Here is a 27,409-nt window from a genome sequence, read left to right as displayed (position 1 = left end):
ACCCAAATAGTTCACTTTTGTTTTGTTTCCCTTGCCTCCAGTGACGTGTCTAGCAAGAAGTTGCTATAGCCAAGGTGAAGAGGTTGTTGCCTGTGTTCTCCTCAAGGATTTTGGTGGTATCCTGTCTCACATTGAGGTCTTTCATACATTTTGAACTTATTTTTGTGTATGGTGTAAGAAAGTGGTCTGGTTTCATTCTTCTGCATGTGGCTATCCAGTTTTCCCAACCCCATTTGTTTCCCATTTGTCAAAGAGACTGTCTTTTTTCCATTGGATATTCTTTCTTGCTTTGTCAAAGATTAATTGATCATTTATTTGTGAGTTTAAGTTTCTTTTTGAGCCGTAGACCTACTTCACTCTACTCTTTGATGCTGTAGGTACATTTCTGCTTTTTAGTCATCTCCATATAATACTAATAAAGGGCACTAGAGGCAAACTTTAGAGACAGGGATTGAAGGGAGAAGAAACTTGAGCTTCCCTGTTGGCTTTTGGTCTGCTTTAATTGCTATAAAAGACCTTCCAGCATCACTTCTTTATTTTGGCAGTAGTACTTTTTTCCACTGGAAGCAGCCAAATGCAGTTTGCAGATTACCTGACACTTTTTAAAAGCAGCCTCATCACCCCCTCTGAAAGACTGGACAACTGGAGCTCCTCCTCAGAAGTGTATATCCCAGTCCCAAAGACCCTTTTTTAAGCAGTAAGACAGAACACTAGTTGACCAGTGCCACTTTCTTGGAGGTTTGGTTTTCAGCCCCACAGGATCTCTCCTCTAAGCTTATAATTTTTAATAATTCCAAACCCTTGCTTTTACTTCCTTAGTTATAGGGCTGGTGGCTGCTTCCTGCTGTGGCTACCTGATACCTTAGAATTCCTTTCCTTTTTAGTTACCTAGTATGATCAGTGTGATTTCTGTTTTCTGACTGTAGCTTGAACATATATGTATGTCTCTCTTGTGTACAGATTCTGCAATTTGTGCCATCTCCCGTGTCTGAGCAATTTGGTTGATTCCCATATATTCCTACGACAAATAATGTTACAACAAACTTGTGCATGTCTCCTTTATATGGTTGAAGGTGGATTTTCCAAGTCTGTTCCTGGAAGTAGATTGCTGAATCAAACCAAAAATGCATATGTAGTTTTATTAAACATTGCTGGGTTCTCCATTATAGTTGTGCCATTTTGCATTCTACAACCAGTGTATTAAAGTGCCTATCCACAGCTTCACTGACAGAGCATGTTGTTAAACTCTAGATTTCTCCAGTATAATGGGTAAGACATGTATCTGTAATTTTAATTTGCATTTATTTCATTGTAGGACATGGAAAAGCTTTTCATATGAGCCATATATGTATCTCCTTTTTTGTGAACTATCTATATTCTTAGAGGACTTTAGATCTTGTTATGATCAGAGGACTTAGGCTGTGCCTTCAGTCACTATCATTTCCAGGTGTTCAGAATCATTGTACATCAGATGAGTCTCATCTTTGAAACTACATGTTTTCCCATCTGGACTTAATTTATCTTTTTTTTAAATGTGTTGTTCAGTTTTATATGGATTTAAGCATGATTTGTTTCCTATCACTACTTCTAGGTAGAGTATCATCTGCGTTTTGTTAGGATACAGAGAACTTTGATGTCGCCAGACAGGACAGGCTGGCAGACATCCCTACTCTTTCCTGCTTATCCCACTGTAGGACCCAGGAACGTAAATTATGATGATGGAGGAGGTCCTGGTGAGCAAATAATTAAACATGCTTATTTTATTATCTCAGTTGCATATAATCTATACATGTGGCTATATGTGTATTTTATAGATGTATATACCCATGTATATGTATATGTTCTTGTAATTTTTTAAGTTAAATTTATATTTTATCAAAACTAGTTTTAATCCTATACATTAGTTGTGATTTAGTGTTTTGCTTTCCATATACAAACACCTTCATTTATCGATATTACTTGACTATTCTTGTGTGTGTGTGTGTGTGTGTGTGTGTAATTTTAATGATTTGATCTAAAAGTTTTAAAATTGTGATGGTAATTTTTAATTCAGATTTTTATTTTGAAAATTATCTTACATGAAAAACCCTTAGTGTGGAATTTGGATTTACCAACTATTGAGATTTTTATCTTTAGCAAATATTTAATAGAAGAAAAAAGCTATGCACATTCTAGCAGAAGGAACAAAAGTTGGGAACAGCATAAAATCGGTAAAACAATAGATGAACCTATTAGACGGTCATTAAAAATAATCTTGACAAAGTCTACTAAGAAGGAATTTAAGCTTAAGGATTAAGCTGAATCTACACATATGTGTATTTAGTTAGTTGGGGATGAGTGGGGATTATTCCAGGCAGTGGAAGTAAATCATGAACACATATGGGACAGGATGCCACATTCAGGGAACCACGTGGGCCTTTTGTTTGTTTGCTTTCCTTATTTATATAGCTAGAATAGAGAATGCATATGAAGCTGTTAGAAATCAAGCAGGAAGCAAAAAGGTCTTTAAGGACCTGGTGTGTAGGTAAAGCAGTATGAAATTTTTTCCTGGAAGTTATGAGAGACACAGCCAAATAATATTTAGCATGAATAGAAGAAATGATTTAATATGGTAGTGGATGCATATCTCCAAGTGATAGCACTCATAGTTTATCTTTGATTTTTGTTGTATACTGTTGCTGAACAAATAAGACTGTGGCCTATGTTTCCAAATTGTATAATAATCATTTAGATAGAGGGGGCAAGATGGCAGAATAGTAGGGTCCCCAAGTCACCTGTCTCCACCAAACTACCTAGATAACTTTCAAATCATCCTGAAAACCTACGAATTCGGCTTGAGATTTAAAGAGAGAACAGCTGGAATGCTATAGTGAGAAGAGTTCGCGCTTCTATCAAGGTAGGAAGACGAAAAATAAATAAATAAAAGGCATCCAAGTGGGAGGGGCCCCACGAGGAGCAGGCTAAGGCCCAACTGCGAGTGCCCCCAGGACAGGAAAGCCCCCGCCAGAGAAGCAGGAACTTCACCAATTAACCCCCCGGGGAAAGGTGCTTGCAGGGAGTTGGAGCAGGAGCCCAGGAGGGGCGGGGATGCCTTCAGACTCCCAGAGGCACTAACAGAGGACCAGCACCCTGGGGGAGAGCGCGCCACACACCGTGGCTGAGCTCCCTAAAGGGCTGCAGTGCGCAGGGAAGCACCCACCAGCTGGGCCAGGAGCAGCTGGGAGGCGGCTCTGCACAGAGGGGGCTGCGCAGCCTGGGAGCGTGATTCCAGCAGCACAGGCCCGGGAGCTCAGGGCGCCGGGGGACGCAGACCAGGATCCAGTGCTCCCTGGGACAGGAGAGGCCAGGAGGGCACAGGACAGCAAGGATGCTCCTGCCACTGGGTGGCCCCAAGCTGTGCAGATCGGTGCCCCCGCCCCCGGAGCATCCAGGCCCCTGCAGACTGGGAGGTGGACTGGGAGCTGCCATAGTACTGCGGGAGCAGACTCTAGGGCTGAAGAGCTGGCTGCAGCCACTGTTGTTGTTCCTCCTGGGGCCTCGCAGGATAAACAACCGGCACTGAGCCTCACAATGGCCTCACAGGATAAACAGGATAAAAAGCTGTTAAACAGGATAAACAACTCCCACTGAGCCGTGCACTAGGCAGGGGGCTGAGTAGCTGCCCCAGGTGCTCACACCTGAGAATCAGCACAGCAGGCCCCTCCGCCAGAAGACCAGCTAGACGGGCAGGGGAAAAGCAAGTTATTGACCAAGCAGCACTGGAAAGTTCCAGATGAAGTCGAGGGATTTACAGTATATAGAATCAGAGGATACTCCCCCTTCTTTTTGTTTTGTTTGCTTCCCCCCCCCTTTTTTCTTCTCTTCTCTCTTTTTTCTTCTTCTTTTCTTCTTTCTCTTCTCTCTTTTTTTCCTATTCCCAATACAACTTGTTTTTGGCCACTCTGCACTGAGCAAAATGACTAGAAGGAAAAACTCACCTCAAAAGAAAGAATCAGAAATGGTCCTCTCTCCCACAGAGTTACAAAATTTGGATTACAATTCAATGTCAGAAAGCCAATTCAGAAGCACAATTATAAAGCTACTGGTGGCTCTAGAAAAAAGCATAAAGGACTCGAGACTTCATGACTGCAGAATTTAGATCTAATCAGGCAGAAATTAAAAATCAATTAAATGAGGTGCAATCCAAACTAGAGGTCCTAACAATGAGGGTTAACAAGGTAGAAGAACGAGTGACTGACATAGAGGACAAGTTGATGGCAAAGAGGGAAACTGAGAAAAAAAGAGAAAAACAAAAGATCATGAGCATAGATTAAGGGAATTAAATAACAGCCTCAGAAAGAAAAATCTACGTTTAATTGGGGTTCCTGAGGGCGCCAAAAGGGACAGAGGTCCAGAATATGTATTTGAACAAATCATAGCTGAAAACTTTCCTAATCTGGGACATCTAATCTGTCCATTGAAAGATGAATGGATAAAGAAGATGTGGTATATGTATACAATGGAATATTACTCGGCCATTAGAAACGACAACTACCCACCATTTGCTTCAACGTGGATGGAACTGGAGGGTATTATGCTGAGTGAAATAAGTCAATCGGAGAAGGACAAATATTATATGGTCTCATTCATTTGGGGAATATAAATAATAGTGAAAGGGAATAAAGGGGAAAGAAAAAAATGAGTGGGAAATATCAGAAAGGGAGACAGAACATGAGAGACTCCTAACTCTGGGAAACGAACAAGGGGTGATAGAAAGGGAGGTGGGTGGGGGGTGGGGGTGACTGGGTGATGGGCACTGAGGGGGGCACTTGATGGGATGAGCACTGGGTGTTATGCTATATGTTGGCAAATTGAACTCCAATAAAAATAAATAAAATAATAATAATTTACATAATTGATCAAGATATTTCAGAAAATGAATTTTTCAGATGTTGGGATTTTATTTTTGTCATTTCACTTCTCAACTTCAAATAGCATATTACTTGAGAACAGGTAATATATACCCTTATATTTCCTTAATACCACATTATTTGGGGGGAATGTTAGAGAAGGGAGGATGAAGGACTGAATCCTTGGTAAACAAAGGAAGACACGGGTACAAAGACTAAGAACTTAGGATTGGCAAGGAAGTGAGTAGAAAATTGAGGTAATCTATTATGTGAATCAAGGGAGGAATAGAAAACTATGCTTAACCTTTCAGTTATATTACCACAGATGAACCTTTATGATATTTTAAAATTTGAAACAACAATCCTTCCACAGAACACAGTTTCAAATAATGTAACACACATTTTATTTATATATCTATTTAAAGATTTATATTTATTCAGGAGTTTGATGTATTTTCAGATACATTGTTGGTTCTAAATTTTGCAAGTATCTTTTTCCAACTTTTGGTTTTATCTATGCTGTCCTTTATTGTGCAGAAATCTTTAATTTGATGTAATTTATTGTTTGGGGGCCACATGGTCTTTTTCTGGACTTTCATTTAAGAAGTCCATCTCCATCTCTACTCATAAATTCAAAAATATCCTTCTACTATTTCCTCTTTATGGTTTTTCCTTCTATGACTTGGTTGTTAATCCATGAGGAAGGAGTTAACATTTGTGTGTAGTTTGGGCTAGATTCAATATCATTTTTTACTGCAGAGAGGAAAACAGTTTTCCCAAAACTATTTAAAATAATCTGTCCTAAAATTTTCTCTTCTTTTCCTACTAGTCTAACTACGCTTTTCTTTTTAGATTTTTTTATTTTTTTACTTATTTGCGAGAGACAGAGACAGACAGCAACAGACATAACAAGAGAGTAGGAGTGGGGAGGAAGGAAGAAGAAGCAGACTCCTCACTGAGTAGGGAGCCCAATATGGGCTTGATCCCAGGACCTTGAGATCATGACCTGAGGTAAAGGCAGGTGCTGAACCACCCAGGCACCCCTAGTCTGTCTACTCTTAAACCAATATCATATTACTATTACAGTGGTTTTGTGTACTGTGTCTTAATATCCAACTGAGATTCCAAGATAATTCAGATTATGGAACTAGCAAATAAGAATTTGTTTTAAGGTGGCTGTTATAACACAATGGAAGAAGTGGTAAGTCTCAGCAGAGAATTAGAAACCATAAAAAAAGGAATAAAACACAGAGTCTAGAATTGGAAAATATAGGACAGATTTAATAGTGAAGTGAAGATGACAGAAGAAAGAATAAATGAACTTGGAACAATAAAATGTATTCAGGGCAGCCCTGGTGGCTCAGCGGTTTAGTGCCACCTTCTGCCTAGGGCGTGATCCTGGAGACCCGGAATTGAGTCCCACACCGGGCTCCCTGTGTGAAGCCTGTTTCTCCCTCTGCCAGTGTCTCTGCCTCTCTCTCTCTGTGTCTCTCATGAATAAATCAATAAAATCTTTTAAAAAAAATAAAATGAAAAAATAAAAAAATAAAAAAATAAAATGTATTCAATTTGAAAAACAAAAAATTAAAAAATGGAGTTTCAGTGAAATGTGGAGCAACACCAAAAGTTTTAACATATGTATAGAGTCCCTGACAGATAAAAGAGAAGAGGGCAGAAAAAAAATATGTGTAGAAAAAGAATCTTAAATGTGATTAAAGACAATACCCATAAAATGACTGGAGCAGATATACACATATCCAATAAAACAGATTTCAAGACAAAGGGCCAGTTGATCAGAAGGATATAACAATTATAAATATGTATGCATCTAATAACAGCTTCAAAATACATGAAGCAAAAATTGACAGAACTAAAGGGAGAATTGGGCAATACTACCGTTGTTGATGGAGATATTAATATCCTTCTCTCATCAGTTGACAGAATATCTAAACAAAAAAAATTGTAAAGAAGTAAATGATACGAATAACATTTTCAAATGTTTCCCTGAATTGATTGAGCAATTACTCAACGGTGTTAGAATACACATTCTTTTTAAGTGCACAAGGCATTTTCACCAAGACAACTCTCAGGCTGAGTTATAAAATAAATCTCATTGAAATTAAAAAGACTGAAATCATATAGAGTGTGTTCTCTGATGACAGTGGAATTAGGGACTGATAACAATGAGATAATTGGAAACATTAGATAATTAGAAAAATATGTGGGCATTGAACAACCATTTCTAAATAATCCATGAGTCAAAGAAGTCATAAAGAAAGTAGAAAATATTTTAAATTGAATAATAAAGAAAACATAACTTTAAGATTTGGGAGCGTGGGGGTGACTGGGTGACGGGCACTGAGGTGGGCACTTGACAGGATGAGCACTGGGTGTTATTCTATATGTTGGCAAATTGAACACCAATAAAAAATAAATTTATAAAAAAAATATTTAGGAGCAAAACTGGGGGGATATAGCTAAAGCCATGTTTAGAAAGAAGCTTATAGTTTTAAATGTTCATATTAGAAAAATAGATAAGTTCAAAATTAATAATCCTAGTTTCAGTTTTAAAAAATGATAAAAACAAAATAAACCTGGGACACCTGGGTGGCTCAGTGGTTGAACATTTGCCTTCAAATGTTCATGCCTAAGGGCATGATCCCGAGGTCCTGGGATCAATCCTGCATCTGGCTCCTAGCGGGGAGCTTGCTTCTCCCTCTGCCTGTGTCTCTGCCTTTCTCTGTGTGTCTCTTATAAATAAATAAATAAAATCTTTAAAAAAAAAGATTAAACTCTAAGTTGCCTTTTAGTTATATGGTTGACTTGGTTTCAGTGAAACAATTTTTAAGGGCTATTCTGCATTACTCTGTAGAATTTAAATGTGATTCTGAGCTTCATTTCTGTTATTTACATTTCCAAGTCTTCATCTCTCTAATATTTAATCTGCATTATTTTTGTCAATGTAGATTGCATTAACAAGCCTACCACTGTCATAAAGTGTATTTAATTTTGGGAAGATGTGATTCAGATTCAGCTGAAGAAGTATCCCTTGCTTCCATATAAAAACTATATGTTCTCAGGGTAATTTTGTGCAATTAGCCTTAATATAGGAGGAAATTTGGGTTCTGTAGGTGATGAGCTATGACTTAATTGAATTGCCTTGTTATTTATATATCCGAGCAGTTCCTTAGTCTGTTTTACTTGACCATGTTTGTTTTATATACAGGGTACATCAGAGAAGGGTTCCTGGCTGTACAGCATGCCCTAGACAAAGCCATCATGCTGTATCATGAGAGCAATGCTAGCCGGAACATGTTTGATAGTACCAGTATCTTTATAAGGAGATTTCCACACCCAGCTTATTCTCATGATGAATTAATTTTTATCATTAGTTCCTTCCTCCCTTTGATGTTCATACTTATGTTCTCTCCAACTGTACTTTCCATCATGCGATACATTGTCTGGGAAAGGGAAAAAAGATTGAAGGTAATTCAATTATTTTCTTTTTTTGTTCAAGTTATTATTTAAGTTCTAGTCAGTTAACATATAATGTGCTATTAGTTTCAGGAGTAGAATTTAGAGTTTCATCACTTACATACAACCCTTGGTGCTCATCACAAGTGCCCTCTTTAATACACATCACCCATTTAACCCATCCTCCCATCCACCTCCCCTCCAGCAACCCTCATTTTGTTCTCTATAAATAAGAGTCTGTTTTTTGGTTTGCCTCTCTTTTCACCCCTGTGTTTGTCTGTTTCTGTGAAGATGTTTTTACGCCTGTGGGGCTCTTTTGTATGGAGAGTTGGATTATTTCTACATATTTATCATTGGTGAGTTCAGGTATCTTTCTTCATTACTACACCTAGTATTGGACCAAAAAGGAAAAAATCTTAAGTTCTCTTTTCTATTATACTCTACTTCCAGGAGTATAAGAGAGATGTGTCTATTTTTTTAATCCAATTGTACATTAGAAGTCGATTATACTTCTTATGCTTGTTCCTTGTAGACAATGTGTATTTTTCCCCACTCTGGTTGCTTTCAAGATTTTCTTTTTGGTCTTTAATTCTCAACAGTTTGAATATGCTTTGTGTAATGTTTTACATTTTACAAAATGTATAAACCCAGAATAAAGTATTCAAAAAGTGTAGGACAATATCAAATAGCATAACACATACATAATTTACATCCCAGTAGCAGGAAATATAAAACAAGGAGAATGAATATTGATGCCACTTATCAGTTTTTCAAGCTGGCAGAATTTCAGAGAGAAACTTTTCTCTTGGAAGCAGCAGGAAGAGAAAATCTGAAGGAATGCAAGGAGATAGAATGTGTCACTAGAGAAATTGAAGTAACAAGAATAAGAGTTAATTTCAAGGACAGCGCAACTCCTGGCTAAATTAACATAAAACCCTACATCTTAGGCCTTCACCTTGATATCTATTACCCTAGATAACATGTGTGGGTTTCAACAAAAAATTATTAAACATACCAAAAATTAAGAGAAAGCATAGTCTAAAGAGGCAAATCAATTATCAGAACCTGACACAGGTATGACATAGATGTTGGAAATACCAGATAAGGAATTTTAAATTACTATAATTAATCATTTAAAGGCACTAAGGGAAAGGTAGATGTGTCCAGTATCCTCAAGACAGCCCCTAATTTCTGAAAGTCTATAGAAGGACTCATGGGACTTAATTAAGCATTAATTATATGCTCACAGCTAGGAAATAAACATAGCTGGCTCATAACAGGATATGACACAGGCAAAACCTGGAGGAATTCACCTGCAGGCTTCTTCAATTAACCTCACAAGGGGCCACGCAGAGACCACTCTTGCCCCAGCAATGAAAATCCAGCAGTATGTTTGTGATGTTTGTGGCCAGGGAAGTCATCAGATTTAGCACCTCATGTTTTGAAGGGGGCTGGTTAGGTAGACACCATTTGCCTATCATATACCAAAATTCCACACTCCTGGAAAGCAGATATTCAGCATAAACCATAGTGTTTGTACAAACAGTTTTAGCACAGTCACTTACCCTTATCATTTAGGGAAAGTTTTGTGGGTTTTTTTTTTGTTTTTTTGTTTTTATAATAAATTTATTTTTTATGGGTGTTCAATTTGCCAACATACAGAATAACACCCAGTGCTCTTCCCGTCAAGTGCCCCCCTCAGTGCCCGTCACCCATTCACCCCCACCCCCCACCCTCCTCCCCTTCCACCACCCCTAGTTCATTTCCCAGAGTTAGGAGTCTTTATGTTCTGTCTCCCTTTCTGATATTTCCCACACATTTCTTCTCCCTTCCCTTATATTCCCTTTCACTATTATTTATATTCCCCAAATGAATGAGACCATATAATGTTTGTCCTTCTCCGATTGACTTATTTCACTCAGCATAATACCCTCCAGTTCCCTCCACGTTGAAGCGAATGGTGGGTATTTGTCATTTCTAATGGCTGAGTAATATTCCATTGTATACATAAACCACATCTTCTTTATCCATTCATCTTTCGATGGACACCGAGGCTCCTTCCACAGTTTGGCGATTGTGGACATTGCTGCTAGAAACATCGGGGTGCAGGTGTCCCGGCGTTTTGTTGCATCTGTATCTTTGGGGTAAATCCCCAACAATGCAATTGCTGGGTCGTAGGGCAGGTCTATTTTTAACTCTTTGAGGAACCTCCATACAGTTTTCCAGAGTGGCTGCACCAGTTCACATTCCCACCAACAGTGTAAGAGGATTCCTTTTCTCTGCATCCTCTCCAACATTTGTGGTTTCCTGCCTTGTTAATGTTCCCCATTCTCACTGGTGTGAGGTGGTATCTCATGGTGGTTTTGATTTGTATTTAGGGAAAGTTTTGTATCAGTGTAGGGAACAGTTTACTAGCCAAGATACCATACACCAGCCAAGGGCCAACTTGCAAACATGCCTTTATTTTTTAAATTAATTTGCTGTTTTATGTAAATTCAATTAATTAACATATAGAGTATTATCATTTTCAGATAGAGAGTTTAGTGATTCATCAATTGCATATAACACCCAGTGCTCATTACATGTATTTCTTTTTTTTTTTTCATTACATGTATTTCTAAGAATAGTAGTCTTGGGCCTGCTTTTTGAACTCCTCTGCACAGTAGGTAACATACAAGATCAGATAGGTAAAGTTATCAGAGAGATCAATACTATAAGGAGTCAAAATAGAATATCTAGACATAAAATATCTAGACATGCTAACAAAAATGAAAAATGCTTTTGACGGGCTCATCACTAGACTTGAGGAAAGAATCACAGAATTGAATATAAGACAGTTGAAGTTATATGAACTGAAATGCAAAGACAAAACAAAATGTAAAAACCCAGAATAAAGTATTCAAGAAGTGTAGGACAATATCAAATAGCATAACGCATACATAATTTAAATTCCCCCCCCCAAAAAAATGAGATAAGAGAATAGAGCCAAAGGAATAATGGCAGAGAATTTTTCAAAATTAATGATAGACATCAAAATTACAGATCTAAGAAGCTCAAGGAACACAAAGCAGGAAAAAATACCACACACACGCATACACATACACACACAAAGCATATTCAAACTGTTGAGAATTAAAGACCAAAAAGAAAATCTTGAAAGCAACCAGAGTGAGGAAAAAGACACATTGTCTACAAGGAACAAGCCTAAGAAGTATAATCGACTTCTAACGTACAATTGGATTAAAAAAAAAAAAATAGACACATCTCTCTCATACTCCCAGAAGTAGAGTATAATAGAAAAAGAGGACGTAAGATTTTGAAGGTTAATTTTAGATGTTTTCCTTTTTGGTCTAATACTAGGTGTAGTAATGAAGAAAGATCTCTGAACTCAGGAGAAATATTTTAATGCCAGCATTGCCCTAAATGCATAATATTGAACAGCACAGTTTCTGAGCCGTGATTTTTCTCATTCATAACATGGAGATGATATTAACCATTTACATAGTTTTTCATGGGAATTTAAGTAGAAAAAATGTATGTAAGTGGTATGAATTTTTGATACATGTAATATTTGACTTGTGTTGATTTTCCTATAGGAGTACCAGCTTATAATTGGACTTCAAAACTGGATCATCTGGGCTGCCTATTTCTTCACATTCTTCTTTTTTTATATCATTATTATCTCTTTGATATGTGTTTTATTCTCTGCCAAGGCAAGTATCTAATTTCATGCTGTCCAGTAGAAATACCACAAGTCATATATGTAATACTGGAAGGTTTTTTAGTGGCCAGTAGAAAATTTTAAAACTATAAAGAACAGGTGAAATTATGTTAATGATATTTTAAATTTAGCCTAATATGAACAAATTATTAATTGAACATAGAACCAATTTTATTTTATTTTTTAGAACCAATTTTAAAATAAAGAGTTTTACATTATTTTTATTTTATTTTATCTTATTTTATTTATTTTTATTTATTTGAGAGAAAGAGAGGGAGAACATGAGCAGAGTGAAGGGGCAGAGGGAGAAACAGACTCGCCACTAAGCAGTGATGCCAGGATCGTGACCCAAGTCAAAGGCAGATGCTTAACCAACTGAGCCACCAGGCACCCCTGATCCTTTTTGTACTGTGTATAAAACATGCACTCTAGTGTATGTTTTATATTTACAGCATATCTGAATTCATATACTATATTTTCATCAGAAATACTTGATCTGTATTAAACGCTGCCTTCATTTTTTAATCTAAAGAGAAATAAATGAAAAAAATTAAGTCACACTTGCTACATTTTAAGTGTTTGTTAGCTACATGTGTTTAATAGCTTCTGTGTTAGACATCTTCTAGTTGATTGCAGCCTTACCCTAACTATTTCTGCTGTGGAAAGTCAGAGGCTGCTGTATATCTGAGAAAAAACATAAACCTTTATGTAAAAAATAAATTACTTAGTTAATTTTCCATCTCTTTGAGTTTCAATCACTGAGTAGTGATCTATCTCATTAGGGGTATCATTTTCTCTTTCTTCTCTTATGGTTATGTGATAGTATTTATGGTGTACCTTACATGATGTCATAATTGTTTTCTTGTAGATTTTCAGTGAGCCAATCTTTCGCTTCAGTGACAGTAGTTTCATCTTTGTCTTTCTTATGTGTTATGCCATTGCTTCAATATTCTTTGCATTTATGGTTAGCACATTCTTCAATAAAGGTAAGTCTAAAACTCACCCTGTAACAGATTTTTGGGGTGTTTATTAAATTCTGTAACTGTAATTAATATACAGTGTTAATAATTATTAATTAATTAATTGTTTAATAATTAAAAACACTGTAATTAATATACAGTGTTAAATATATTAGTTTCAAGTATACAATATAGTGATTCAACAATTTTGTACATTACTCAGTGCTCATCACAATGAGTGTGCTCTTAATCCCCTTCACTTGTTTCACCCATCCCTTCAAAAAGTTAAAAAACTACCCTGCGATTCAGTAATCACAGTACTGGGGGTGTCTATCCCAAAATACAAAAACACTAATTCAAAAGGATACATGCACCCCTATGTTCATAGCATTATTTACAATAGCCAAAATGTGGAAGCAGCTCAGATGTCCATCAGTTGATAAACAAATAGAGAAGGTGTGGTGTATGAATATACAACAGAATATTATTCAGCCATAAAAAAGAATGAAGTCCTGCCATTTACAAGATGTGGATGAAGCTAGAGAGTATTATGCTAAAAATAAGTAAGTCAGAGAAAGACATATGCCATATGATTTCACTCATATGTGAATTTAAGAAACAAAACAAATGAGAAAAAGGAAAAAGAGGGAGATAAACCAAGAAACATACTCTTATTTATGGAGAGCAAACTGAATATGACCAAAGAGGAGGTGAATAGAGAGATGGGGGAAATAGGGAATGGTACCCTTATCATTATGAAAAAATAAAAAGATCAATTAAAAAGATAAATAAATAAATAAACAAACAAACAATCACTGTCATATTCACTATAACATTATTCACAATGGCCAAGACATGGAAGCAACCTAAATGTCCTTCGTCAGATGAATGGTTTAAAAAAACGTGGTATATAATACAAAGAGGTTTTTTTCTGCCTTATAAAAGAAGGAGATTCTGCCATTTGTAAAAACAGAAACCTAGAGGCCATTGTTAAGTGAAACAAGCAAGATACAGGAAAACAATACTATATGATATATACATACACACACACACACACACACACACACACACACACAGCCTAGAATGGTGGTTGCCAGGAAGTTGGGGAAAAGGGAAGCAAGGAGGTATTAGTCAAAGGGTAATAGCGTTAGAGTTTCATTATGCAAGATGAATAAGTGCCTTAAACATCTACAACATAGTGCCTGTAGTTAACAGTACAGTACTGTACACTTAAAAAGCTTGCTAAGAGGTACCTTTTATGTTAAGTATTCACATCAAAAAAAAGAAATAATGAGGAGGACAGAGGGAGAGAAAAAGAGAGCAGATGGAAACTTTGGGAGGTGATAGGTATGTTTATAGCATAGATTGTGATGTATTCACAAGGTGTACATACCTACCTCCAAACTCATCAAATTGTTTACATTAAGCATGTACAGCTCTTTATATGTCAGTAATATCTCAATAAAGTGATTGAAAGAAAGAAAAAGATAGTTTATATCATTGTAATTTAATATGAGTGTCTTTTTAAGTTTGTCTTATTTATTTTTTGTTTCAAGATTTTATTTAAATTCTAGTTAGTTAGCATATAGTATAATAATGGTTTCAGGAGTGGAATTTGGTGAGTCATCACTTCCACATAACACCCCATGCTCATTACAGCAACTGCCCTCCTTAATACCCACCAACCATTTAGCCAATCCCCCCACCTCCCTCCATCAACCCTCATTTGTTCTCTGTAGTTAAGAGTCTCTTATGGTTTACCTCCCTCTCTTTTTCTTTCCCCTTTCGCCCATGTTCATCTGTTTTGTTTCTTAATTCCACACATGAGTGAAGTCATATGGTATTTGTCTCTCTCTGACTTGTTTCATTTAGTAGTTCCATCCATGTCATTGTATATAGCAAGATTTCATTCTTTTTGATAGCTAAGTAATATTCCACTATATATTGTTGATAATGCTGCTATATAAACATCAGGGTGCATGAGTCCCTTCGAATCAGTATTTTTGCATCCTTTAGGTAAATGCCTAGGAGTGCAATTGCTGGGTTTTAGGATAGTTTTATTTTTAACTTTTTAGGAACCTTCATACTTTTGTCCAGAGTGGCTGTACCAGTTTGCAATCCCAGTGTAAAAGGGTTCCCCCTTTCTCCATATACTTGCCAATATCTGTTGTTTCCATTGTCGTTAATTTTAGCCATTCTGACAGATGTGAGGTGGTATCTCATCATAGCTTTGATTTGTATTTCCCTGAAGCTAAGTGATGTTGAGCATCTTTTTATGTGTCTGTTGGCCATCTGGGTGTCTTCTTTGGAAAAAGGTCTATTTTTGTCTTTTGCCCATTTCTTAACTGGATTATTTGTTTTTTGGGTGTTGGGTTTGATAAGGTCTTTATTTTTTTATTTTTTTAATAAATTAATTTTTTATTGGTGTTCATTTTACCAACATACAGAATAACACCCAGTGCTCATCCCGTCAATTTTGGATGCTAACCCTTTATCAGATAATGTCATTTGCAAATATCTTCTCCCATTCCATAGGTTGCCTTTTAGTTTTAATTGATTGTTTCCTTCAACATGCAGAAGCTTTTTATCTTGAAGTCCCAAAAGTTCATTTTTGCTTTTGTTTCCCTTCCTCCAGCAACATGTCTAGTAAGAAGGTACTACGGCCAAGATGGAAGAGGTTACTGGCTGTGTTTTCCTCCAGGATTTTTATAGTTTCCTGTCTCACATTGAGGTCTTTCATCCATTTTGAATTTATTTTTGTGTATGGCATAAGAAAGTGGTCCAGTTTCATTCTTCTGCATGTGGCTGTCTAGTGTTCCCAGCACCATTTGTTGAAAAGACTTTTTTCCATTGGATGTTCATCCCTACTTTATTGAAGATTAGTTGACCATGATTTGAGTGTTTTTACTTTCTTCCTTGGTGCTGATTTTATGTCGTCTCAATGATAATCCTAACAAGAATTCTTTTTCTAGTCTATAGATCCCATGCTTATGGACATAACCACATCTAACTCTCAGTAGTTATTATCTATTTATTCAACTATTCTTTATTTTAGGCATCATGATTTTGATTGGAAGCATGTGTTTAAAACTTCATAAAGAACTTTATAGTCTACCCAATACTTCAAACTCTGGGAACACTAATAATTATTAATAATTAATAATAAATAATAATGGTATACATTTATAATTTCTCAAGCCAAGTGCTCATGAGTAAATCTTTGTTTAAATGACTAAATATTCTACACATTAACTGTTAATTCATTTTTAACACATATTCAGGGAGTATATACTGTGTGCCGGACATCAGTGATAGAAGGGTGAAAAAGAAAGACAAATATCCTTCCCTCATAGAGCTTACTACCCTATACTGTAGTAGAAAAAGTTATTCATTATTTTGCACAAGCTTTAAACTGACCTTATAATTTCCTTATTTGCAGTCCATTTGGCTGCTTCTGCTGGAAGTCTCCTATATTTTGCCACTTTCTTTCCATTTAATACCATTATTAAACACTATGGACACATGACCCTCACCCAGAAAGTGACTGTCTGTCTCAGCTCAAATGTTGCATTGGCACTGGGAATTAGTCGTCTGCTCAAATTGGAATTAAAACGTAAGTGTTTGCCATGCAAATCTTGCCTTTGCTGTTTGATTCTTGAAAGGTGGAATTGAGGCAGCATGGGTGGGACAGTGGGTAAGGAAGTAAGAAAATCTTATACAAATTATTTATCCCTAGATTTGTTTATTTATTGTTAAAGACAGTTATGTGAACTAAAAAAAAAAATCAAAGGAGTGAAAAATTAGAAGTTCCCATCTCTCCACAAGAAGCCTCTGTTAGTCTTATCTACAGACCTTGTTCTTTAAAAAAAAAAAAGACTTTATTTATTTATTCATGAGAGACACAGAGAGAAGCAGAGACATAGGGAGAGGGAGAAGCAGGCTCCATGCAGGGAGCCCGACGTGGGACTTGATCCCGGGTCTCCAGGATCACGCCCCGGGCTGAAGGTGGCGGTAAACCACTGAGCCACCCGGGCTGCCCCTGACCTTGTTCTTTATTCTTGTCACTTTGCTTTCTACTTGAACTTTAGGATGACTTTGTCAAAATTTATGAAAAATCTTACTGGGATTTAGTGGGAATTTCATTGCACTTATTGATTAATGAAGATGATTGAGGACTTAATTTTTTCACCTGTGAACAAAATCCTGTGCCAGTCAGAAGAATATACATATGATTTCTATATGGATACTTGCATTATTCTTTCTTTGTATATGAAACAATAAAAATTTCACTAGAATTTATCTAGATGTGGGGTTTTCATTGGCTTAATCTGCAATAGGATGTATACATTTTGGTTTTCTAATTGAATTATTTTTTATTGGATTAGTTTATTGTATTTAGTTATTGTTTCTTTTCTGTATTATTCCTATATAGGTAGGAGGATTTCTCACGGTACAGCAGACTTCATAAAACTTGCATTCTACCTCTTTTGTTGTCGTTTCTAATTTTCTGTTCACTGCCTCTCAAAATTGCTTTCATTTTGATGATTTTTAATACTACTAAATATTTTTTTCTTAAATGGTTACCTTTTTATAGCTTTTTCAAAGATGCAGTGCTGATGAATATCCTTCTTATGGTGCTGGTCTATAGGAAAGGGAGGCTGAAGCTGAAGAAAAGACAAGTTTCATTGACCATATTCATGAAATGTCTTTTTTGGAGTTCACTGCAAGCCCCCATGCTTTTTAGTTTTGCTACACTCTGTCCAGAAATAGAAGAAATAGAACAAAGGATTACCTTTTTTTGATGACTTTATTTTTCTCTTCTATCAGAACTTTTCTTTCTTCTTTCTTTCTTTCTTTCTTTCTTTCTTTCTTTCTTTCTTTCTTTCTTTCTTTCTTCGTCTCTTTCTTTAAGAGAGTGCACACATGTGTGAGCAGAGGAAGAGGAGCAGAAAGAGAGAGAAAGAGAATCTCAGGCAGGCTCATCATTGGGCACAGAGCCTGACGCAGTGCTCTATCTCATGACCCTGAGATCATGACCTGGGCCAAAATCAAGAGTTGAGACACTTAACCAACTGAGCCACCAGGTGTCCCAGAACTCTATTTAAGCAAAACATCTTTCTCTTCTGCTTTGTAGTCAGCATTCATCTCTAGTGCTATTGAATATTTTTCCAGATTTGTGTATTCTGACGGTAGTTTAAATGTGAATTTAGGATGAGGGGATAGAAAAATAGGATCTAATAGGCTCGCTTTTTTCATTATTTTTGTTTCATTCACTGACCTCGTCTTAGTAATTCTTATTTATTTTTGTAGATTGTGAAGTTAGGTGGGAAGAACCCATTGTTATTACATATTTCATCATTTTCTTAGATGACGTAAATAATAAAGGTATTAACACGTAGGTTATTTACAGTGACAGGATTTAAACTATCAATCTTTTTTCTTTGCTATTTCACAGAGTCATCTATAGTATCTCCTTTTTGTTTCAGAAATTGGTGTTAGATGGGATAACATTTGGAGACCAGTCAACCTTGAGGATAACCTCATATTTGGCTATATTTTGTTAATGCTTTTACTTGATGCTTTCTTATATGGCCTTGTGACCTGGTATATGGAAACCATCTTTCCAGGGCAGTGTGGTGTGCCCCAACCATGGTACTTTTTTCTTTTGGTGAGTACTAATGCTGGTGTTACTGGAGAAAGCCATAGTCCTTATGAACCTATTTCAAATAATATTTATAGTCCAATCAAAAGGTCTGGTAGAATCATTTTTTTGTGTATACCAGCCATATGAAAATGCTAGCCATTTCTTGATCTCTTAAAGCCCTCCACATGTCCAAATGTACAATCCGTGGATAAGACACCATACATTAAGAACTATGAGTAATAGAACTCTTCTTCAGCCACATGGTACATAGTAGATTAGATTGGAGAATAAAGAAATATGAAAGTCTGCAAAAGTTGTTCCCAGCTAAATAATATATGATGATTTCTTAGATCCTAGTGAGTAAAGGATTGGGTATTTTCCATATCTGTGTTCTTACCACCTGTTTCCTTTCAAGGATTAGACCAGTTTACATACAGTAGGAGAATTTCTGCATCTTGCCCTCTATACTCTTGCCATTATTGAATAATATGTAATACAAAAATAGTATTCTGAGTGTGATAAAATGCAGTGGCTGTAACTTCATTGTTGAGTAATTCCATTTTGTCCTTACTTCTGAACACTAACATTTCTTTTTTTTCCCATTTATACCTTGTCTTTTATTTTATTTACATTTTTTTAAATTTAAATTCAATTTGCCAGCATATAGTATAACACCCAGTGCTATTCCATCAAGTACCCTCAGTACCTGTCACCCAGTTACCCCATCCCCCACCCAGTTCCCCTTCCGCAACCCTTTGTTTGTTTCCCAGAGTTAGGAGTCTCTCATGGTTTGAGGGGAACTGCGTGGGAAAAATTAGAGAGGGAGACAAACCATGAACACTAACATTTCAAAACGATTTTTGCTTCTAAATCCTAGAGATATAAATCATACATAATTTTGCTGCAAACATCAATTGCTGAAGGTATACAAGAGCCACATAGTAAACCATGCCAGAGTGTTTTCAAGTTTTTGTAGTACCTCTTTTCTTTTTTCACATTAAAATTTTTAATTAAGATGAAAGTCATGTAAGTTAAAATTAACCACTTTGAAGTGAAAAGAGCAGTGGAATTTAGTACATTTACAATGTACTTGCACATATCTAGTTCCAAAATATTTTTATTACCCAAAAATAAAATTGTATACCCATTAAGAAATCACATCCCATTTTTCCTTACCCAAGACTGTAGCAATCACTAATCAGCTTTCTTTTTCTATGAACTCATATCCTGGATGTTTCATATAAATAGAATTATGAAATGTGTGACCATTTGGGTCAGGCTTCTTTCACTTAATATAATGTTTTTTAAGTTTACATTAATATATGTCAGCACCTCACTCTTGGGTTGCTGAATAATATTCCATTGTATGTATATAGAACAATTCCTTTATCAACCTGTAGTTAGAAATGTAGGGCATCTTTTAGATGTTTGAATAGTGCTGCTGTGAATATTTGTCTTTAAGTATTTGCTTGAATACCTGTTTCAGTTCTTTTGGGAATATACATAGGAGTATAATTGCTAGTACTTAGGATAATTCTTTGTTTCATGTTTTCAGGAACCACTAAACTATTTTCTGCAATAGCCGCACCATTTGTACTTTCCCACAACCAATGTACTAGGGTTCCAATTTCTCCACAGCCTCACAAACCCTTGTTATTCTCTTTTCCCTTTATTATAACCATTCTTGTGGGATAAAGTGGTATCTCGTGGTTTTGATTAGCATTTCACTAATGACTAATCATTTTGAGATATTTTCATGGGCTTGCTTTTTGGCCATTGAACATGTTACTTACAGAAATGTCTATTCAAGGTCTGTGACTTTTTTTAACTGGGTTATCTTTTTATATATTCTGGACAGTAGAGCCTTATCAGATACATGATTTATATATATTTTCTTTAATTCTGTGGATTTTCTTCTCACTCTCTTCTTAGTACTCTTTCATGGACAATAATTTTTGACTTTGATTAAAACCAATTTAAAAATCGTTTTATCGGTTGTGAATTTTGTGTCACATCTAAGGAGGTATTGCCAAATCCAAAGTCATCAAAATTTACCCTTGTGTTTTCTTCTAGGAATTTGATGGTTAAAAAAAAGAATTTGATGGTTTTATCTGTTAAATTTAAATCACTGATCAGGGATCCCTGGGTGGCGCAGCGGTTTGGCGCCTGCCTTTGGCCCAGGGCGTGATCCTGGAGACCCCGGATTGAATCCCACATCAGGCTCCGGTACATGGAGCCTGCTTCTTCCTCTGCCTGTGTCTCTGCCTCTCTCTCTCTCTGTGACTATCATAAATAAATAAAAATTTAAAAAAATAAATAAATAAATAAAATAAATCACTGATCAATTTTAAGTTGATGTTTATATAGTATGAAGTAAGGATTCAACTTTATTCTTTTGGTTGTGGATATCCTTTTGTCCTAAAACCATTCTTTGAGAAGACTGTTCTTTATCCATTGAGTGGTCTTAACACCCCTGTTGAAAATCAGTTGGCCATAGATGTATAGTTTTATTTTTGGATCCTCAATTTTATTCCATTGGCCCATATGTCTGTCCTTATGTCAGTACCACACTGTTTGGTTACTATAGTTTTATAATAGATTTTGAAATCTGAAAGTGTAAGTCATCCAGCTTTTCTCTTCTTTTTCAAGATTGTTTTGGCTATTATGGAGCCCTGGAAGTTCCAAAAGAACTTGAGAATCAGTTTTTCTATATCTGTAAAAGTGAATATTTATAGGAATTACTGTGAATCTGTTGATTACTTTAAGTAGTATTGCCATATTAAATATGTTTTCTTTCACAGGGTTTGGAATTTATTTGGAAGGGTCAGAGAAAGGTAAAATGAGACAGGAAAGGAAGGCAGCCAGAAAAGAGTATGTCTGCACTGTTTATCCTTGGAACCCAGTGATGCAGGGAGCTCTGGGAATCAGTGCAGAGATCACAGTGATGATCTCAGAATCACCCCTCCCCTAAAAATTGTCTTTCAGTCCATGAACTATCTTTTTCTCTTTTAACTTTCCATTTATTGTCTTCATTAAATTCTTTCATTGAGGTTTTATAGTCTCAGTGTGTGTCATTCGCCATTCTGGTTAATTTTATTCCTAAGTATTTTACTCTTTTGGATGCTATTGTAAATAGAACTGTTAGAGTTTTCTTTTTGGATTGTTCATAGCTGGTATACACAAACACAACTGGTGTATACATATTGATCTTGTACCCTGCATCTTTGCTGAATTTGTCTGTTAGCTCTCATAGTGTGTGTAGGGGAGGATTCTCTGGGCACCTTAAATTGTAGTATCGTGATATCTTCAAATACAGTTTTCCTCTCTTTTTCCAATTTGAATGTCTTTTATTTCTTTTTCTTGCCTTATTGTTCTGGCTAATATCCCAGGACAGTGGTGAATAGCAAGAATGAAAGCAGGTATCCTTGTCTTATCCCTGATTTTAGAAGAAAAGCTTTAAGTCTTTCACTCTTGAGTCTGATATTAGCTGTGGGTTTTTTCACAAATTCCCTAATGAATTTCAGGAAACTATTCCTAGTTTTCCAATTGTCTTTATCATGAGACACTTTGTCAGAGGCTTTATTTGCATCAGTTGAAATAATTGTATGTTTTCTTTCCCATTGGCTCTGTTAATGTGATATATTTCATTGATTGGTTATTGTATGTTGGAGTACCCTGCATTCCTGGGATAACTCCCACTTTGTTATGATGAATATTCCTTTTGATATGCTATTAGGTTTAATTTATGAGTATTTTTTGAAGATTTTTAAATCTGTATTAAAAGGGATATTGGCCTGTGGTTTCTTTCCTTGTGATATCTTTGCCTAACTTTGGCATTTGCTTTTCAAGTAATGCTGAGTTCCTCTCTCTTAAGCTTTTTGGACAGCTTGGAGAATGTTCCTCTCTCTTAAGCTTTTTGGACAGCTTGGAGAATAATTGTTGCTATTGTTTAAATGTTAGGTACCAGTGAAGACATCTGGCCCTGGACTTTTCTTTGTAGGCAGGTTTTTTCTTTAAAGATTTTATTTACTTGTTCATGATAGACGTAAGAGAGAGAGACAGAGACATAGGGAGAAGCAGGATCCCCATAGGGAGCCCGATATGGGACTTGATCCTAGGACCCTGGGATCATGCCCTGAGCCGAAGGCAGATGCTTAACCACTGAGCCACCCAGGTACCCCTGTAGGCAGATTTTGATTACTAAGTCAGTCACTTTATTCATTATAGATCTGTTCAGATGGAATGCTTTGGTTCTGAAAGTTCATTTTGGTAATTTCATTTTGGCTTTCTTTGTAGCGCTCATACTGGCTTGGTGAAACAAAAATTAGAGAGAAAAAAGAAGTGAAAAATTGTGGACAAACTCCAAACAAGCATTTTGAGGCTGAACCTACTAGTTTGGTGGCAGGTATCCAGATCAAACATTTACACAAGGTATTTGTTTCAAAGGTCTCTTTCTCCTGCTAAAACTGAAAGCCATGTACTATACCCTGGGTTTATAACTGGCCATTTCTAGAAAACACTTAAGATGCTTAATTAAGAGTCATAATCAATATAGTTCTAATTTAAGAGAGACATTCATAGAACATATAAATATAGATATATCCTTACAGCATAGTATTTACTCCATTCATCATGCTTGCTTCTACTCTTTTCTGATAGGCTTAGAACAAGTGATATTTGAATTTTGTAATAAATTCTGTGAAGAAAATAAACTTGACGATACAATAATAACATTTGAGTGTGAGTGGAGGGGATGACACTAAATGTAGTTAAAAGGAAATCTCTCCAAAGAGATGACCTTTGAGCTGAAACCTGAAGAATGAGAGCTAATTATTTGAAAAGCTAAGTAAGAGAAGAATACCATAAGTAGACAAATAGCAAATTCAAAGACCCTGAGGTGAGAAAGATGTTCATGTGTTTGAGGAACAAAAAGAAAACCAATATATTTAGAGGTAAAAGAATGATAGTAAATGGTTTCATTGGGAAGCCATTGATTGGTTTAAAGCACTGGAGGAGTATTATGTATGTGTTTTAATGATCATTTTGACTACAATATGGAAAACAAGGTTTTGAAGAATGGGGACTTGAGAAGAAAAGTGGGAAAAAGAAGACTGGATGGTATTTTTGATAAGACTTGGATAAGGGTTGTGAAAGTGTACATAAGAGAAACGGACAGATCTAAAAGATTTCCAACAGAACTGAGAATACTGGGGGATAGTGGACATTGAAGGAAGAGGAGGAAACTAGAATAATTCCTAGAATGACAAACTTGAGTAGGATATTAAAAACAGTAAGTCTGTTATTTACCAAGTTGTAGTAGAATTTTTTAAATAAATGTTTTTTCATTTGCTGCATGCCCTTAGGACAACTCCTAAATATTTTATGTGATTATTGTTTTGTTTTTTAATTTTCACAGCTTTTCTTGTTTCACTGGGGAGTGTGTCTGTGGAGTTCTTCATGCTGATTTCCCGAAAGTAAAACTCTATCATCTATTTTTATGGAATTACTTTTCTTAAATTTGTTGAGAATGTTTTCACTTAGGTTAATGATGAATATTGATCTGTTGCTTTCATTTTTTGTAAGGCATTTTTCTAGTTTTGATATTGGAATAATGCTAACCTCATAGAACACGTTGGGAAGTATTTCCTCTTTACTTTTCCAGAAGAGCTTTTGTACAATTTGTATTATTTAGTTTGCAGTTACTTGGGGATTTTCCAGAGATCTTTCTGGTACTAATTTCTAATCTAATTCTGATTCTGGTAAGAGAAGATACTTTGTATGACATGAATCCTTTAGATTTATTGATCCTTGTTTTATAGCTCAGTCATCTGTCTAAATACATGTTATATACATACTTGAAAATAATGTGTAATCTGCTATTGGTTCTTAGAGTAATACCTAAATGTTAGTTAAGTTAGTTGGTAATTTATTAAGTATTCTTTTTTTTAAGATTTATTTATTTATTCATTCAGAGAGAGCAAGAGAGAGGCAGAGACACAGGCAGAGGGAGAAGCAGGCTCCATGCAGGAAGCCCAATGTGGGACTCGATCCGGGGTCTCCAGGATCACCCCCCCCCCCCACTGCAGGCGGCGCTAAACCGCTGCACCACCGGGACTGCCCTTATAAAGTATTCTATATCCTTTAATGATTCTACACATTCTAACAATTATTGAGAGAAAAGTATTGAAGTCCTTAAAAATAACCACATTTTTCCTATTTTTCTCTGTAGCTCTTTGGCCTTATATTTTTCGCTCTGTTATTGGGTGCACAAACGTTTAGGAAAATTATGTGTTCTTGAAAAGTTGATCTCTTTATCATTATATAATGATACACTTTATCCTTGGCAATGTTCTTCTCTTAAACGTACTTTTACTAATGTTATGGTAGCCACACACCACTTTTTTGTTGTTGTTGAATTCTATTTTATTGTAATAGCACAACAACTTACAAGGTATCAGTTTTATTCCAATTCAGATAGTAAATTCAAACAGTTTTCTGGATGTTTCTATAATTTATCATATTTGAAAAAAGCAATATCAGCTAGGCAATACCCATTTGTTTTTTAAACCATTCTATTGAAGTTTTAACATACAAGAAGCTGAGTTCCAATCCAAGATGGTGATGTAGGTAGATCCTGAACTCGTCTTCTCCACAGACACAACAAATCTATACCTATTTATCGAGCATTTCCACCCGAAGAACTGAGAACTGCCTGAACAGCTTCTGCAAACAAGAGAGAGAACACATAGAAAATAACAAGCAAGATAAAGACCATTCCTTTAAGTTTAGAAGAAGTAGCTGACATAGAAAACATAAAAAAGAGCCACTCAGGGGGGAGACTACAAAAACTGAAATCAAAACTATGCTAGAGAGAATCAACAGTAGATTAACAGATGCATGGATCGGTGATCAGGAAGACGGTAATGGAAAGCACCCAAGCTAAACAGCAAAAAGAATTGTTTTAAATGAAGATCAGTTAAGGTATCTCTTGGACAACATCAAGTGAACAAACACTCACATTATATAGAGATCCCAGAAGAAGAGAAAAACATAGAGGTAAAACACTTATTTGAAGAAATAATAACTGAAAACTTTCCTAACCAGGGGAAAGAAACACAGACTCAAGTTCAAGAAACAAAGAATTCCAAACAAGATGAACTCAAGAAGGTCTGTACCATGGTACACAATAATTAAAATATCAGAGAATATAATCCAGACTTTAAGCTATATTACAAAGCTGTAGTGATCAAACAGTACAGTACTGGCATGAAAATAGATACGTAGTTCAATAGAACAGAATAGAAAACCCAGAAATGAACCCACAACTATATGGTCAGTTAATCTTTGACAAAGCAGGAAGGAATATCCAATGGGGGAGGGAGGGAACACCTGGGTGGCTCAGTCAGTTGAGCATCTGCCTTTGGCTCAGGTCATGTTACTAGGGTCCTGGGATTGAGCCCCACCTGAGGCTCCATGCTCAGCAGGAGGCCTGCTTCTCCCTCTTCTCCCTGCTTGTGCTCTTTCTCACTATCTCTGTTGTTGTCTCTTTCTCTCAAATAAATCTTTAAAGAGAAAAAAAAGAATACCCAATAGGAAAAAACAATCTTTAACAAATGGTGTCAGGAAAACTGGTCAGCTATATGCAAAAGAATGAAACTGGACCACTGTCTTACACCATACACAAAAATAAACTCAAAATGCATTGGAGACTTAAATGTAAGACAGGAAACTACAAAAATCCCAGAGAAGGGGCACCTGGGTGGCTCATTCGGTTAAGTGTCCACCTCTTGGTTTCAGCTCAGGTCATGATCTCAGAATTGTGAGATTGAGCCCCTGGTCAGGCTCCATGGAGCCTGCTTAAGATTCTCTCTCTCTCTCTCCCTCTAGCCCTCCCCCTACCCAGCTCGTGAACTGTGCTCAGTCTCTCTCCAAAATAAACTTTTTTTTTCTAGAAAATACCACTGGCAATAAGGTCTCTGGCATGGCTGTAGCAACATCTTTCCTGAGGCTTTATCCTTTGTTTGTTTGTTTGTTTGTTTGTTTGTTTTTAATTGTTTCTACCTCTATATCTTTTTAAAAATTCAGTTAGCTGACATAAAGTAAATACTTAGTTTCAGATGTAGTGTGCAGTGATTTATTGGTGGCATATAACACCCAGTGCTCATCACATCACATGCCCTCCTTATGCCTATCACCAAATTATCCCACCCCCCCCACCTACTTCCCCTCTGTCCACCCTTAATTTGTTTCCTATAGTAAACATGGTTTTTCTCCCTCTCTGATGACTTCCCATTCTGTTTTCCCTCCCTTACCCTATGATCCTCTGCAATGTCTCTTATATTCCACAAATCATATGGTAATTGTTTTTCTCTGATTGACTTACTTCACTCAGCATAACACCCTCCAGTTCCATCCACATCAATTTAAATAGTAAGTGTTCATCCTTTCTGATGGTTGAGTAACATTCCATTGTATATATTACCATATCTTCTTTGTCCATTCGTCTGTTGATGGACATCTTGGCTCTTTCCACAATTTGGCTATTGTGGACATTGCTGCTGTGAACATTGGGGTGCAGATGTTCCATTATTTCACTACGTCTGTATCTTTGGGGTAAATACCTAGTGGTGCAATTGCTGAGTCATAGGGTCGCTCTATTTTTAACTTCTTGAGGAGCCTCCATACTACTTTTCCAGAGTGGCTGTACCAGCTTACACCAACA

General features: G+C 36.2%; 1 protein-coding gene across 1 annotated transcript in view; it reads left to right on the top strand.

Annotated features, from left to right (window-relative positions):
• Positions 1-27,409, top strand: part of LOC121487083 (phospholipid-transporting ATPase ABCA3-like) — a 171,405-nt gene that overhangs the window by 42,811 nt on the left and 101,185 nt on the right. Inside the window, exons 6-12 of the mRNA XM_041748529.1 lie at positions 1,592-1,733; positions 8,116-8,375; positions 11,960-12,070; positions 12,953-13,070; positions 16,483-16,656; positions 18,530-18,711; positions 22,984-23,118. Coding sequence (XP_041604463.1) covers positions 1,592-1,733; positions 8,116-8,375; positions 11,960-12,070; positions 12,953-13,070; positions 16,483-16,656; positions 18,530-18,711; positions 22,984-23,118 — 1,122 coding nt within the window. The remainder of the gene's footprint in view (positions 1-1,591; positions 1,734-8,115; positions 8,376-11,959; positions 12,071-12,952; positions 13,071-16,482; positions 16,657-18,529; positions 18,712-22,983; positions 23,119-27,409) is intronic.

Source organism: Vulpes lagopus, chromosome 3 (assembly GCF_018345385.1).
Source record: "Vulpes lagopus strain Blue_001 chromosome 3, ASM1834538v1, whole genome shotgun sequence".
Lineage (NCBI taxonomy): Eukaryota > Metazoa > Chordata > Mammalia > Carnivora > Canidae > Vulpes > Vulpes lagopus.
Note: the sequence above shows the minus strand (reverse complement) of the source record. Positions and strands in the feature narration are given on the sequence as shown.